Raw genomic sequence first — 18,040 nt, 5'->3', positions numbered from 1 at the left:
ATAAATTGTTTTTGAGATTCAGGTATGGGTGAATTACATTTTTCTATTGAAAAAATGTTGCTGGGAGGTGTTATTCAGTAGCATCTGGAGGGTCGCTTGTTGATTTAATTAAATCTAATTAATCATGCAAAGGGGTTAAAGAGATTAAATTCACTTTCCAAAATTTTTTATTGTGGTTCAACATGTAATGCATTGCAGAGAGATCTATACAGTTGGCCTATTTGTATTACTCTTAAGCTTTATTAAATCTGCAATTGCATTTTAAATAACACTGCACTGCACAGATCTATATAAACCACACACATACTATATATACAGTATATTTCTTCCTCAATTTTTTAAGCTATAAAAGAAATGAATTACACTATAAAAACAAATGAATAATTTTTCCCTTATTTATTATCTGTGCCTCATTAATGTACCGTATCCAATTCAGTTAATCTCATCCATAAACTTAAATGAGGCATCTAGTAGCCAAACTACAGTATAATAGAAACCATTGTAGAAATGTTTCTTTTTATATTTTTGCTTGGCCACATATTATGACAAATCATTACTCTTATAATATTATAAAACATAAGAAATCAAGGGCTGCATCCGTGTGCAATATGTAGACATATTTTGACTTCATATTGACCAATATTTTACTTCAAGTAGTATAGAATTAAACAAAATTCCAAAGTGAATTACTATTTGCTAATATCAATTTGTAAGAAGAATAAACTTTGAATTTAAACACGTTCATCAACTTAAAAAAGAGATATCTACAAGATTGTAAGTTCTAATGAGCAGAGCCTTAGTTACCTCATGTATCACAATTTATTTGTGTTTATATTTCTGTTCTACAGCTCTGTTATAGCTCTATTATAAATACATGTTCAAAGTGAGTACATAAAAATATAATGATATTAAATGAAACTATGGCTACTACTAAACCTTCCCTGGAAGGGAACACCTCAAAGCTCCAATCTTACTAATACAATCAACATTTCAACTTGAACAACTTCATGAGATCCTTGCTGATTATGATAAACAGATTATGCTGATTGGAGCACCATTCCATGGTATTTATTCCAGAAAGATCTTAGTTACACGTCATTGTGAATTGAGAAAGCCAGTTGGACGACTGATGAAACGTCTTTAAGAAAAAACTCAGCAAGTCCAGTTGATTTGACTTATTTCTACAGATATTTTTAGTAGACTGAAGGTATGGTGGGGCAAATAATGGTAAAAATCCAAAATTTTAAAAATGATTTACTTTTTCTCTGTAATGATAAAATAATGCCTTGTACTTGATCTCCAGTAAGATATAATGAATCCTTATTGAAAGCAAGACCTATCTATTCAGTTTATTTAATGTTTATGTGATTTTCTAGTATGAAGGGCATGAGGATCCAAATTATGGAAAGATCTGTTTTCTGGAGAACCACAGGTACCTAGCATTATGGATAATAGGTCAGTTACCTGTGCCATATACAAACAGAAAACATAACAAGTCACAAAAATGGCATCAGATCTAGCCCATACTAAGCCTGAGCCCATACTAAGCAAGACATTATTTGATTTGGTTGCTGGGTCTTTTCAAACAAGCACAATAGCTATATGGCTAAATCAGCTACATTATTGCAAGAACCCTGTTTGTTAGAAACTGTTATAAGTGTCCCTCCATTTCTCTACTGGTTCTCCTAGAAACTGCCTTTGGGGCATGTAGTGCAACATTAGGTGCGCCACAGATAAATGTAGTTGCGGTTTTGTGTTGGGTTAGGAATACTTTACTTTTTTTTGGCCTCTTCCCTACCCATATGAATTAGACTTAGGTGTTAAAGAGTGGGGAATATAAATTTTATTAGTAGCCAAATGGGTTTTAGAAAATGTTAGGATTCAGACAATAGCATAATGTGACTTTTGTCACAAAAATTGCGCTTCACATCACAATACATGAACATTCAGCCCATATGCACATGCATTGAGTGGTGCAGGTGCAGATAGGAGGGTGCAGTGAGGGATTCAGATTAATATTAGGCTCATGTTTTCCCCAGGCTCCCTTGCAGTTTAGGGATATGAAGTAGCATATTTACCCCACTGGCATCAAAAGAAAAATGCATTACGTATTATTTGTTATTCCATTTTTATCAAATGCCAGTCTATGCTATTCATGATTAATTATCTTCAAGGCATAAATTTCTCTCTTTTCTGAAATGTACAAGAATTATTAATTCTCACAGCTGTAAATTAAATTATTATACCTATTTATTTAGTTCAATGGAGCGATTCATCTGACCTTAAATTGTTGCTAACATCCTGTATAGAATAGCATGGCATAAAGAATCCAGAAAGAAAAATAGAGTGGATTCAAGGTAGTTACCTTGAAATTGCATGAAAAATGCTATTCAAGCTTTTCTACATATTTCCACTACACTATTTCTCTGTAGAGATTTCAGAGGCATTTGTGCTATAAAATTCCATTACTGTAAAAAGAAACTGTATTTACTGTATCATGTATAATATAACTCACAAATAAAATCAATGGAGTACTACATTCTTCTGTATCTCATACAAATGGAACATTAACACAAGAACATTTGAAACCGCCTTAGACAGGAGGTCATTTTTAGGATGATGCTGCCTTGGGAAATCTAGATATGGTTAATAATTTACAAAACATGCAAGACAGTACAGCTGACTACCCATAAAAGCATTTTAAAATTATGCTAATTACAATAGATTGCCAGTAAAGTTAGTGACATAACTCTAAAGGTCAGCCAAGAAAAATATAGAGAAGAACAGAGATATTCAATAGAATGGGACCTTTGAGACTTAAATGCATTTAACTTTAGCAAAGTAATCACTATAGTATGAACAGTTTTCAGCTTCCAAGCTGTAATTCTCAAGAATTTATAGTTCCAAATACACTAACAAAGCTTTATACAACAGGCACTTGACAAGTAATGAGGGAAGGGGGAGCCTAGTGATGCTTTAGAGATGTGCCAAGTGCAACACACAATAAATACAATGCCTGAAACACACCAGTGAGTAATAGAGATGAGCCCACTTGGAAGTAAAAGAAAAGTGCAAGGATACCCTGTGTTTCCTGTCTGTTATTAAATTAAATTGAATAAACCGCAATGCCTGATTCATTGCCAGAAAAGGTGAGAGACAAAATAAATCTATTTACACAAAGCAATATATTAAATCAGAGATTTAATAAATGTTATAAGTTAATTTATATCATTCTTTAGAAAGCAGAACTCTAAGGCTAAGGCCACACTAGGCGATAGCGCCGCGATTTGACTCGCGGCGACTTTTCGCCGCGACTTTTCCCCAGCGATTGCGGCTTAAAAGTCGCGGCGAAAAGTCGCCGCGAGTCAAATCGCGGCGCTATCGCCTAGTGTGGCCTTAGCCTTAAACTGGTGTGGAATAAGGTAATGTAAGACACGCTGGGAGATTGCCGAAATCCCTTAATTCCCGGCACGTCTCTCCTCGGCTGCTGGTGCGCAGGCGTGCACTTCTGGGTCTTCGGCTCCACTCACACCGGCGTTTGATGCTGAGCATCATGACGTCACGGATAGGTGCCGGATTTGGAAAATTGGCGCCAAATCTTCTTTAAAAAGAACTGCCATTTTGGAAGTGCCCAAGCTGGTTTCAGTTATCTGCTCCTGCCAAAGCATCTGATTGTGATTTGAATTCCTGGTTTTGAATTCTGCCCAATTCCTGACTATGACTCCTGCCTTGTACTCTTCGCCTGACTTCGACTACGTCTTCTCTTAATCCCTGCTGGTACCTCGCCTATGAACTTGTTACATACTTCTTGGTGGCTTCCGCATCAGAAAGCCCTTGGGCCCCAAAAGGGCATCTGTGAATATTCTCCTGTGCGTCTGCAGGTACTATCACTGAACAAGGTTCCTGATAACGTGGTCGTTACAGGTAATCACAGGTTTAGCTCAGATAGATAGATCGATAGATAGAAATACAGTCTCTATGCTGGGCTAAGTTTACTCATCTTAGCACACATACACTACATACATTTTTTAATTAAATAGAGATTGAGTACAGGGCTTCCTTATGTCTTGCATCCCTCTTGATCTTGCTTGAGCATCCCAAATTATACACAAAGTAGGGATGGACATATACATCTGGCCACAAAGACAACCCTATAGTATGCTGTAACTGCCTATGCTTTTCCTTTCTTTGCAAAGAGTATAGAAAATTTTCTATTTGCAAATACTGTAAATACATGCCCTGAACATGCCCTGAACATTCTACATGAATAGAATTATAAATCCACTGCAATGTCTTCCAAATTAAAGATCTTTGCGAAAATTAATTGACATACCTGTTATAGAGAAGAATATCAGGCTTCCAAATCTGTCCATCTGGAAAACGAACATTTTTTACCCCAGGGTATTCAGACATGTTCCACTGCAAATAGTAATCTATCCATTGCTGAGAAAGATATGATATAAAATTGGATTAAAAGCACTTTTTGTAGTTATACTATATAAGAAGTTTCTTTTTTCTGACAGGAGGAAATGAGTTAATAGCAGAGGCCTTATCTTATGTGAGAATACTATATGGGATCTACTGCTATCTGAGTCACAGGCCAGAATCTAGCTGTAGGAAAAAGCTCATAAATGGACCAAAATAAAGGATGTCTGAGTATAAGATTATATGCTGCACAGAACTGGAAGCAGCTGATTGTTTAGCAGAACTGTACAATAACTCTGATTGCTCAGCACCATATAAATGGTTTCCTTTGTTAGGAAATGTTCTATTATGGCTGGGTACATTTTTTAGATTATTAAGAATTAAAAAAATTTTTTTATGACTGTGATGATTTATTTTATCTTCTTTCTGTATTGGGAAGTTAAAAAGAAAAAGAAAGGGGCATAGAATTTGAGCATACTTTGAACAGAAAATGAATCGAATATAATAGAATGTTATGTGATAAATAATGAGAGACAGATATTTCCTTTAGTTTGTAAGGTCTTAGGAACAGGTCACTTTAATTCTCTACCCTAATGTCAATCCATTGGATGTTACATAGAATACTGTTGTACCATATGGCTTGCACTCAAAATAACTCAACTTACAGGCCAAGAAGCATAAAAGTACAAAAGGTTGTGAACAAAGGCCCACCTTATGCGTTTCATGTCTGTCTATTACTCTATCATAGGCTAAACAACATTATACATCAACCATTGAGAGGAAAAAAAAAAGAAAAAACTGTAAAAGCAAATACAGAGTTTACTCCATATACTATTGGGTGCATTTCGTAATTGCTGTTAATGTTTTTTTCCCACTCTCTCATTGGTAGATGTAATGTGTATTTTGATGGTGGTCATGTCTTAATATAACTTTTTATGAGTAATGTTGTTTAGCTAATGATTTAATGATCAAGTGCCATTCAATTCTGGGTTTCAGTCCTTTAAAACGATGTTTGTGTAATGGAAAGAGTGCAGAGACATGCAACTAATTTGTTAATAGGAATGGAAAAATTAAACTGTGAGGAAAGACGGAGGCTATTTTCTCTGGAGAAAAGGCACTTGCAACAAATAAAGCATTATTTTTTAGTATCCTGAGATGAATACCATCAGGCCTGGACCTTTCTTTATTGACACATGCTCTTGTCTCTTTGAAAGTTTCTCCTGAGTCGACCAGCCATTATTACATGAGGCTATTTAACAGGAACAATTCTTTCTTAGATGTGTGAGACAAAAACAGTTTAAAATCAATGCTTTTTCACAGCTCTCATCAAACAATTTACCTCCCTCTGATACCAAAGATCCCACCTATTTTTTTTTTTCATTTTTCACTATTTATATATTTAGAAAATAATTTAGGATTTAATTTAAATGGTGCTACATTGCCCTTTTAATGCTAAAATGGGCGTTGGTTAAGGCAGTCTCTCCCTCTTAAAAGCCGCTTAGCAGTTGGCGGGGGGGGGTTTAGCACAGAGTTTGAAACCAAAGCACTGGAGATGTTTACATAAAGAATTGTTACTACTCAGAGAGGTAATGTACCTTTTTTACTATGACTAAAGATAAATAAGTTAGGGACCACCATGTGGGGTTTTACCTTGACGTGGTATGGTGGCTTATCAATATTATGATCATAACTTTGTAACAAAAAAACCCTGTTTCAAAATTACATGCACTTGCATATTTACTTGAATCATTTAGACAGGGCTTTAAACTTTTTGAAATTGGCCTTAGGTGTGCATCCACAATCTCCCCTAGTTTTGTATTTGCCAGGAGCTTTGGCTAAGCTCATGTGGTTATTGCACCCTCATACCCGCCCCTTTTTACTTTTGGTGGTCCCCCTCACTTGTGGTGCCTTGGTTTGTGCAATCTGTCTCCCTTAAAAGCCATAGATGCTAGCGGCATGGGAGGATCTAGCCGTGAAAAAACCAACGTCCCATTAGACACTTCTCTATGTACACACACACCTATTGTGTCATTCATTTATTTCTCTTTTACACCCTTTCATTCTATGCTTACTTTCATACATACTCCCAAATACACATACACTTTCCCTTATCACTACCATACACACCTTCACATTTCACTTACACATGTATACACACTATTGTGCAACTGCACATGTCACTCTACTTTGTTTTTAATTACAACACCTGACTTCTACTTTTCTAAAATGGTAGTTGGTTAAGGCAGTCTCTCCCTCTTAAAAGCCGCTTAGCAGTTGGCGGGGGAGGGTTTAGCACAGAGTTTGAAACCAAAGCACTGGAGATGTTTACATAAAGAATTGTTACTACAGAGAGAGGTAATGTACCTTTTTTACTATGACTAAAGATAAATAAGTTAGGGACCACCATGTGGGGTTTTACCTTGACGTGGTATGGTGGCTTATCAATATTATGATCATAACTTTGTAACAAAAAAACCCTGTTTCAAAATTACATGCACTTGCATATTTACTTGAATCATTTAGACAGGGCTTTAAACTTTTTGAAATTGGCCTTAGGTGTGCATCCACAATCTCCCCTACTTTTAATGCTAAATGCAAGTCTACTATTTGCTATAAAATTATTATGAACTGCTTAAAATGCTGGTGAACATAAATACCCGATAAGTACTAGTGTTTCAAGCATACTGAGGAAGCTAAGTTTGATTGAAATGTACTCAAGTGAGATTGGACATTTTGATATATGTAGTTGCAATAACTAGCTCAGCAGCGTTTCTGTCAACAATCAATACCGCTGTCAGTTTTAAAGCCTCTGTTTGTTAATTATGATTAGACTTGCAGGAATATGTTATAGATCCTCAAGTTCTTGTTGGGGCTTTTTAAAAGCATTGATGGAAAAGTTAAAGTGAAATTTTTTCGGGATAAAAGTCTATTTACATCACCCAAAGGAATTATTTCTACATATATATATATATATATATATATATATATATATATATATATATATATATATATATGTTTGTTGGTAACATAAATTGTCATACATTACACTCTGTTATACATTAAAGCTATGGAAGAAGTAACAGAACATGTGAGCTGATAATATGTAAGGGTCAGAGAGTGACAGACGACCCACTATATAATTGTAAACCAATAAGAAATGAATAGTACATTCATTAGATCTCAGAGTTACTAGGTTAAGAATATATTTTACAAGGTATCCATGTCTCATATGTACAGGATCTTATACAGAAATAAGCGTTGTCCATTTGTTTGGGGATTCTTTATGCAGTGTAACCAAATCTCCTCCAGGGACCAACCCCTCATTTATGCAGAGGTCAATGGGTATTTTGATTAGAAAACATAAGGTCCCCATGTGCAATTACTTGCATATCTCAGGGCCCTGTCTCGTGTATTATTTTGTCTTACACAAATCATTCATTTGGACACTACATGCAACAAAACTTTTCAGGGACCATACTCTCTTCTGGGAGAAGGTCGGCAACTATCATTTGGTTGCTCAAATGATTAGAAGTTTTTTCATTGTTGGACTTTTATTATTTTATTAAAGTGATTTTTAAGTAAAATATATCCATGTGTGCTTTCAGTTTTTTCATATTTTGATTAATTTTAATTAATATATATATCTTTTTTATTTTACTTTTAGAATATTGCAGTACACTGTAATTTGTACATACTGTATGCACATATCTGAAAGAAAACGACAAATAGGCATGCTATAGTGTAAGTAATTGAAAATCCTACCATTTGTAGCCATATGTTTGTTGTTAGTACTTGATTTTTTTCATCCTATAACAAAAAAAAAGATAATCAGTGGGTAGCATGACACGCATCAATTTCAATAGATTGTTTTCTTATTTCTACACCCATATTTCCTCACTACTTTGTCTTTTTTTTAAGGCACACACTGTTCTCGTATGCTTAAATGGCACACTTCAGAGTTGATGATGTCTCTTTGTAAGATTTCTGAAACAACATGGTTCTGTCTGCTATAATATGTATAGCATTGCATTATGGTTACTTCAGCACCATATAGTGCCATCTTGTTTACTTAATTAAACCTCACTTAAAATGCAAAACAGATGCTGATCTGATATTTATTGATCAGCAGCACTGCTTTGCCACTAGGGAAATGCTAATGGCTCTATTTACATTTCCAAGTCCAACGCCAGTGGGAAAATTGACCAGTAAAGAGAGAGAGAGAGTGCTTATAGAACAGTTCACATGTTGGGGCAGATTCACTAAAGGGCGAAGTGACTAACGCTGGTGCAAATTCGCCAGCGTGACGTCATTTCGTAACTTCGCCAATTCACTAACGGGCGCTGACGTAAATTCACTAGCGAAGTAGACCTACTCTAGCGCTACTTCGCACCCTTACGCCAGGTGAAGTTGCGCTATGGTGAATGGGACGTAACTACGCTAATTAACTAACTTGCGCATTTTACTGAACGTTACATCTTGCGCCAGACTTGCCTTCGCCACCTCAGACCAGGTGAAGTGCAATAGAGTAGATAGGGATTGCTTCAAAAAAAGTTGGTCCCAAAAAACGCTGGCGTCTTTTCCTTTTTTAAGGGTGATATGCTGAAAAAGATCGTAATTTTTTTTGGGGGTACCCTCCTTCCCCCCTACATTTCCTAACATATGGCACCTAAACTATACAGTGGGCACATGTGTAGGGCAAAATAACAACTCTATTTTATTTTATGAAGGTTTCCCAGGCTTGCGTAGTGTAATGTATTTGCTGCTACATATACGTCCATTCAACTTTAACTTGACGCCGTATGCAAATTAGGCATCGCTAGCGTAACTTCACTTTGCTTGACGAATTAACGCATGCGCAAATTCGCTACCTTTCGCCTCCCTGAGTGCAACTTCGGATTTTAGTGAATTAGCGGCACCCAGGCGAAGTGTGGCAAAGGCGTCGCTAGCGCATTTTCGCTGCTTAGTGAATTTGCCACGTTGCCTCATATCACATATTGCCTCTATCTGCTGCTTCTCTTCTAGCCCATCTGCAGCCTCACAGAGCTAGTTACATTGGTTCATCGTTTACACCAGGCAACAAGGGCAAACCCCCACCAAAGCAGCTCAACCCCCACCGTTATGGGAAGGCCCTCTCCCATAGATAAGAGGAAGTCGGAGGACTGCACACCGGATCATTTAAGAGTTTGTGTCTTTATATCATCCAACATTAAAATACATGCATGGCATAATGGGCCATCTCCCATAGACTCCATTTTAATCAAATAATTCAAATGTTTCTTTAATTATAAAACAGTACCCTGTACTTGATCCTCTCAACTAAGATATAATTAACCTGTATTAGAGGCAAAATAATCTAATTGGGTTTAATTAATGTTTAAATTACTTTTTAGTAGATGTGAGGTATGGAAATCCAAATATGGAAAGCAGGAACAAATGCACCTTTATTATTTTTCATTCGGCTTAGTACTGGTCTAAATCTGGTGAGAAGCTGACTTACTGGGTGTGCGTTAAAGGAGAGATTACACACGATAAGCGCACAAGTCACTTTAAGTGGATTTTATTAGTCATTTAGTATATACACAATTTGTATTAACTTACTATGCTATATAGTTTTTATCTGTTGTGCACTTTCTTGTAGTTCTACTGCACAGATAGAGGGTGGGTGGCTAGGCAGCAAAGAGGGGGGATTAGTGGGCAGCAGGCGGCTGAGAAGAATGGAGGGTGGCTGAGTTGTGGATAGAGGGGATGATTCAGAAAACTGCAATTCACTAACAGGATAGTGGACATTTTATTGTAAAGATCACATTTTTGCACTGAACATTTGTTTAACTGGTTTACTTTGCTGTAAGAAGTAGACATCTCACAAAATAATACAATGAACCAAAGCAAGGGATTTATTCAGACTGTAGGTACCAGACCAGGTGGGAGACTGCACCCTGCTTGTATTAGGCAAGTTAGGAGGTCAGTACCAGGCTTTGCTAGTCAGTAAATGAAGCCTGTGGCCCCAACTTATGGTCACAACTCAGCCACCCTCCCATCTTCTCAGCAGTTTGCCACCCACCCATCCTCCCTCTCGGCTGCCTGCCCTTCTTTCCTCCCTCTCGTGTGCCCAACCTCCTCTGTCTCCCCCTTGTGAGTGGGGTTTTCTTTAAAGCTATAGAGGAAGCAGACCCGTGACCTAAGCCCCCTATTCTATTTATAGTTACAGCACTACTGAGGAGTCTGATGTAGTTGGGGATGATGAGGTCAGTGAAGGGACCCTATGCATATGAGATAGTTTAGTTCTCCTTTAATGCAAATCATTCAATGTTCATGAAAAAGAGGTAACTATGTACAGTTTTCCAAAAATGAATATATAAAAAAGCATTTTCTCTGTATAGAATCAGCTTCATTTCTCTAATCCTGCTATTCAAAATCAGAGATCACTTACTGTAGCTGAAATGTATATTTCTGATGAACTGCTCATTATTTTTGCAAATTTTTGCAAATTGTTTTTGCATATTAAATAATAGCCATATTCAAATTGTTAGAATTGTAATAATAAAACACTTAATCATTCTGAAAAAATATTTCAAACAAATTAACATAGTAAGAAATAATGATCGCATGGTAGAATTAAATTAGAAGTTTGAATCTGAGTGCATGAAAAAATAAAATTTTCATGGTACGTTCAAAACCAGATTAGCCTGTCTGTCACCTCTGAGAAGTAAATTCAAAACTCTCAGTTAGATTTATACCATGTGATATCACGACATGCCATCTTAAGTCATATCAGTTAATGGCAGGGACGTTCTATGACAAATAAGTTTTAATTAAATCGCTTTTGTCCCACGGATCACGATTTTTGAACAGTTAGCTTTCTTCCCATATATATAAAGGTTTGGGAATGAAGGAGTTTTCTTACATATATTTTTGCTGATTTCAATCAGCTAAAACTTTGTTCACATGCAGCCCCATTTCTTATGCAAGAGCCGTCTGAGGCAGCCCCTGCAATGCTGCTCCCCCATCGTCTCTCAACGCTTAACTTTTTCTGTGCCAGAGGGGATTGGGGGGGTACATCACGCTAGAAATCTTTGCCACCCCTGCTATTCTGCTTGGCGCTGCCACCTGAGGCAAGTTCTTCAACTAGCCTCTTGGTGCAGTGCTTCTGTTCACATGAGCTATAGTTAGTTCTGCCATAACAAAGTGAAACTTGCTTATGCAGAAAAATAACATGAAAAAATGGAGTTGGTTATTTAAAATCACACAGATGGCAATCCCAAAACATACCGTGACATACCATGGGCATACTTGTTAAAAAGGAAATTTTGCGTATTATCACCAAAAATTTTAATTCGGCATGACAACAACAACAACTTATTAAAAGAGGTTTATAAGTTTTGGTGTATTATGTTCAAAAATTAAAATCCAATACCGATGAGTTGTCATAGAGAATTTACACCAGGAGAAAGTTTGGCATGGTTTCTCACATTAGCATACTTCGGATTTTTTGTAAACATATGAGATGTGTTGAGAAAATATGCCTGGAAAATGAATGCAAAATTTGGTGAAGTCACACTAAATATATCTTAGAGTGTGTGTGTGTGTGTGTGTGTGTATATAGGAGATTTTAAAATAAAAGACTTATTTATCCTTTAAAATTAAAGTGCAATAGCTATTTAATTTAACTAATTAGTTTTCATGGTGCTTCCTCCTCCCCCTCATTGAAAATACTTTTGAAATACTCTTGAAATACTTTGCAAAAGATCCGCTTGTTGCACCTGCCCTGAAACTGGTCAGTTACTTAAAGGATCCAATCCCTGTGCTTGGTTGCTTGTCAGTGACTGTACAATTTGAATCAAATACTGCAAAATGTGACTTTTACATTGTGAATAAAGGTACTGCTATATTTGGAAGGGATCTCTTTGCTGCGTTAAACCTACAATTAGTTGATGGTCTCATTACTACAGCACCAGTGCCTGCCACACAGCCAGTGTCTAAAATTTCACCACAAAGCAACACTTCACTGGGCTGTGCAAAGAACCTTGTACACAAAGTTAAGTTGAGACCAGATGTAAAACCAGTACCATTTCCTGATTCAGCATGGGAAAAACTTGCTATTGTTATTGTGGGTCCTTTTACAGATGCTCCTATAGACTGTAGATTTGCTATAACTTTGATAGACTATTACAGTACCGTATATACTCGAGTATAAGCCGAGTTTCTCAGCCCCCAAAATATGCTGAAAAACTCTACCTGAACTTATACTCGGGTCAAGCACAAAAACAGTCGCTGGCGTCTAAGAATAGTGGCCGGCATCCAAGAATAGTCGCCGGCGTCCAAGAATAGTCTCCAAGAATATTCGACGGCGTCCAAGAATGGTCGCCGGCATCCAAAAACGAGACGCCGGCACCTCCAATGGGAGCAGAAACCCTCAATTTTTTGATTGAAACTTACCAGAAGCTGCTGTATTTCTCACCCTCGGCTTATACTCGAGTCAATAAGCTTTCCCAGTTTTTGGAGGTAAAATTAGGTACCTCGGCTTATACTCGGGACGGCTTATACTCGAGTATATACGGTAAATGGCCTAAAATTGCATTTGTTTCTCATATAACATCAGCTACAGTAATAACATTTCTGTCTACAGCCTTCAACAGAGAAGGTAATCCAAAGGAGTTAATATCAGATAACGGACCACAGTTTGTCTCATATGAGTTTGAATTCTTTCTGAGAGAGAGGAATATTGTGCATAGGAAATCTTCGGTGTATTACCCACAAGCAAATGGAGAAATCGAGCGATTCAACAGAAGTCTGAAAGAAGCACTACAAGACAGCAAATCTTTCTGGGAAATCTTGGAAAGTATTTACAACAGAGTTCCTACATAACTACAGAGCAACGTGCCATGCAACAACCCAATCATCTCCAGCTGAATTATTACATGGCAGACAGATGCGCACTAAGTTACATCAAACTTCCACAAAATACTGTGCATACAAAATCATCTACTGCTGACGTTGTGAAACATCAACAAGCCAAATGCAAGGCTTATACTGACAGAAAACGTGGTGCAAGAGAAGTACGCTTTCAACCTGGATCTTTAGTCAGAATTAAGAAACCAGGAATACTGAAACAAGGACAATCTAAATTTACTACACCACTTGAAGTAAGATGCCGGCGAGGACCATACACATATGAACTGTCTGATGGACGCATATGGAATGCAAGTCATATTGCTCCTGTTAGATATGACTTTGGAGAAGCTCCATTTGATGAAGGACATTTTCATACTCCTGATGTCAACTGCAATAGGCCTGAAGAAAGTGAACCTATAAGGCGTACTGAGAGAATCAGAAAACTATTTGTATGGACTCAGGACTATATGATGTGAATAATGTATATTATTGCTTTAAGATGCATTGTTGTTGTTTATTACATTTGCCCAAATGCTTTCCTATTATAGGGGGAATATGGTCTGTTTATACAAATGGCCTGTAGATGTCACTGTGCCCAGACTTATAATGTGCATACTTCCTGACAGCTTAAAATTAAAAGTAAACTGTTGTGTAATGGCTGCATGAGTCTCTGCTAATAAAGCACTGTTATACTCTACTCATCCTCGGCTACCCAAAACATAGAACACTACACATGGGACATAATGAATAGTTGCTAAGGAAGAACTTAAGATAACAGAAAATACATTTAACTAATACAGTCATTGGTTCAGTATATAAAGCTCTTCATTCCATAGGTTATTTAACAAGTGATACAATATTTATAAAGTCAAATAACTAAACAATATGTTCACATAAACAGCGACAATCTGTATTATGACAACACAGCAGAAGGCTGCGAAGGCAAAAGGAGTTAAAGAGTTAAAGTAGAAACTGCACGGTGACTACATTTTATTGTGAGTTGAAAAAGTTGCCTATTAAATGAAAGGGCACAGTTATAAAACTCTAACTAATTTACAAAGCAATCTAGCAAAGGGAATGGAAGATTCATATTTTTATGCAATTATCTACAGAAGGCAAGATGTGAAAAGTTATTCTGATCTTTAATTATGCAGCTTCCTAACTGAGAACAAGTTTTGTGATCCTATGCTTGTTATAAATTCTGTTATATGCTTTTTTTGCCTACTACTTGAGTCTACCTAATTAAAGCTAAATGTGTATTTCCTGCGGGAGATTTATGATGAAACCAGAGAGAGGTACTTAAATTCATAATTAACACAAAGCAGGCTGCCAGCATGTATGCACTGTATCTGGTGCTTTACTATTGTCTATCATTAGTGTTTGCGGCTTGAATACTCAGTACTTAGTGGCTTCAATCCATGCTAAAGAATAAATTGAATAAGATGACAGTTATATCACTGCTCACAGCTGATAGCTACAATAGCAATAGACATATTTCACTATCACGAAAACTTGAAGGAAGACTATTTGCCTTAGATCATGTATTCTTTATAAAAGGGTTAACATAGCCATCTATTTATCCCCACCAAGATGGGCCATTGTTTATGCAGTCTACAGAGACGTAATATTTAGGGTGTAGCTGTTAGCATCACTGGTCAATAATTTTGATGTGTAGACGAAGGAAGAAACAGAAACACTCAAGGAAAATGGAAAACTGGTTAAATGCTTTAATGGAACAGTTAGACAAGACAAGGTAGGTACTGATTAATAAAAGTCCAAGTCTAAGGGACAAATTTACTACAGGGCGAAGTGGCTAACGCTAGCGAAAATTCGTCAGTGTGACATCATTTTGCCACTTCGCCGATTTACTAACAGGTGCTGGCGTAAATTTGCTAGCGAAGTGGACCTACTCTAGCGCTACTTCACACCCTTAAGCCAGGCAAAGTTGCACTTTGGCGAAGGGACGTAACTACACTAATTCACTGAGTTGCAGATTTTTGTGAATGTTACTTCTTGTGCCAGACTTTACTTTGCCACCTCAGACCAGGCGAAGTGCAATAGAGTAGATAGGACTTGCTTCAAAAAAAGTTACAAAATTTTCTAAGTCCCAAATAACGCTGGCATCTTTTACTTTTTTAAGGGCGATAGGCTAAAAAAGATTGTAAATTGTTTTGGGGGTACCCTCCTTCCGCCCTTCATTTCTTAACATATGGCACCTAAACTATACAGTGGGCACATGTATAGGGCAAAATAACAACTCTATTTTATTTTATGAAGGGTTACCAGGCTTGTGTAGTGTAATGTATTTGCTGCTACAGATACGTCCATTGTACTTTAACTTGGCGCCGTATGCAGATTAGGCATCGCTAGCGTAACTTCGAACCGCTGATCATAACATCGCTAGCGTAATTTCGCAAACGATCGGTAACTTGTGCACAACTTCGGATCTTCGTGAATTTGCGCAGCCCTGGCGAATCTACGCCTGGCGAAGTGTGGCGAAGTGCGGCGAAGCCAAAGCTGGCGCAACTTCAGAGGTAAGTAAATTTGCCCCTATGGGGTTAACTGGCTTATAGTCTGGGTAAGAGGTCTGGACAGGAAGAAATCAAACAAGAGAGTCAACAACACATAGGAACAGAAGGAGGACCTATTGTACCAACAGCCAGAGGGACGGACAAACATGCAATCTGTCAGTGGGGCTTTCAACTTTTCATTTCATAGCAATAGCCTCCAATATATGTTGTGTCTAGACGAGTATTCACTGCTCACCCATGGGTATAATGATGTTGATGCCATTGCATCAGCAAGGGCAAGCATTAAGCACAGTGTTCCCTGAGCATTGAAGCATTGGTTCTCCTTGTTCTTGCAATTGTCCATGTGCCATTGGAAAATGAGCCTGAGTCATCTAATAAAATGGATTTCAAATTATTTATAACACCTAATAAATCCACTTGGATCTCCTGTAATGTGCTAACTTCTGTAGTCAGTAGTCCCAGTCTCATTACCTTACTAAACTTTTCTCAGGGTATGGGTAGACATAAAAGGCAGAAAGGGCCTAGGGTGCATGCTAACATTGCATGCTAACAATGAATATATAAGAAACAAAGCATACATTAACATTATTATCTTCGTAATCTACACCTCCCTTGTCCTTTACCTTACCACCGAAACCAATATGCCCATGCAGTCCCCTGTTATATAAACTTATCAAGCCATTCCAACTAATTCTAAATTCAGATCTTTTTTAATCAAATCATGTTAAAGTCTGATTTCCAATCACTGTTACAGTATATATGTAGTGCATTAGACATACAAGAATATTTCCTTTGTACTAAAATGATGTTCCTTCAAGCCAAGTGTACAAATGAACAAGAATGTAGGATAACGTGACATTTAAACCTCATTCATTCTTAGGCAGACCATTCAGTATCTGTATTGTGGAAGTAATTGCATTTTTTATTGAAATATCCATTCCTGTGCACAATGTAACATGGATACGCTTTCAGAAATGCCTTGCCAGCTTGATATGCTATGTAATCACCCTCAGGTCTGAAATGATGGCTATTGATTTTTGGGTTCCATTACAAATGAAACCGATAAAATAAATTGTGTTTTTGAAGTCTGTTTGATGAATTAGAACTATGGATAAAAGAAAGCTGCTCTACCGCAAAGTTTTGGATTAATCTAAAAGAAGCTGTTAGTAAGTCAACTCCCCTGCAAGTGATTTCCTAAGGAAACTTTTAAACGATTCAGTATGCAGTTACCTTAGTTGCGCAGTTGCCTTGTTTTCTCCAGCTATTGGTAATAAACTGGTTAATTATAAGAGTGAACTAAGTACTTTTTGCCACCACTTAATCTTAATCCCAACCCCAAATGAAGCCTCTACAAAAATTCCTTCCTAACATGATGGCAACTGGGCCAATCCCTGGATCAGCTTTGTACTAAGAGCTATTTTTAAAAACCCTGCATTTTCGTAATAGAGCTCCTTTACCCCTCTTGACAGTAAGTCAAGCAATGGCAAGGACTTTATTTATGAAAGAGCAGAGTGATTATTTTATCTAGACAACCAACCTTAGAGGAACCCCCTAGTAATGGGGAGAAAGTGTTCTGCATAAAATGATAAAAGAATATTTTCCATGGTTAAAAACAGAACACCAATTTTAATTTCAACAATTTCTTTAAAACTTTGATGTATCATGTCATTGCAATTTGGCAGTCTATCTATAGCCAAGGTAGAATAAATATGGTTCCTGGTTTCTTCTTTATTTAATCTAATGATCACGGAATGACTAGAGAGTTTTTTCCCACTGACTTTTTTGATCAGCGTACTTGTGATCCATAAACCTGGAATACATTGGAAGCAATGTACATAGTTATACAATGATTATTCTGGTCTGAACTGAGATATGTATTCCTACAGTAGGTCAGTCCGTCAAATCCAATGAACACATTCTGGCGCAATATTAGATGAATGATTGATAGAAAATATTTTCTGCCCTATTACTCCTCACACACTAAGGTTGATTTTATACATATAACAGTGAATACTACATGCAATATTAATTAAATACATGCATCTAACATCTTTTTTCTCTCATTTTTAACCTTGATGCTACAAACACTTACTGAGATGAAGCCTGAAGTACAAAATATTTAGCTTGTGCTTCATTGCAGACAGATTGTTCTAAATAAGAACACAAAACAGAGAGGTGTTTAGCCATGTTTG

At 37.0% G+C, this 18,040-nt stretch overlaps 1 protein-coding gene across 3 annotated transcripts in view; it reads right to left on the bottom strand.

Annotated features, from left to right (window-relative positions):
- The window catches only part of chrna7.S (cholinergic receptor, nicotinic alpha 7 S homeolog), a 71,269-nt gene that overhangs the window by 20,373 nt on the left and 32,856 nt on the right, over positions 1-18,040 (bottom strand). For all 3 annotated transcript variants that reach the window (XM_018255486.2, XM_041588321.1, XM_018255485.2), the window contains 2 exons: positions 8,188-8,232; positions 4,334-4,443 (listed from right to left, as the gene is read on the bottom strand). In XM_018255486.2, coding sequence (XP_018110975.1) covers positions 4,334-4,443; positions 8,188-8,232 — 155 coding nt within the window. The remainder of the gene's footprint in view (positions 1-4,333; positions 4,444-8,187; positions 8,233-18,040) is intronic.

This window comes from Xenopus laevis, chromosome 3S (assembly GCF_017654675.1).
Source record: "Xenopus laevis strain J_2021 chromosome 3S, Xenopus_laevis_v10.1, whole genome shotgun sequence".
NCBI classification, from domain to species: Eukaryota; Metazoa; Chordata; class Amphibia; order Anura; family Pipidae; genus Xenopus; species Xenopus laevis.
Note: the sequence above shows the minus strand (reverse complement) of the source record. Positions and strands in the feature narration are given on the sequence as shown.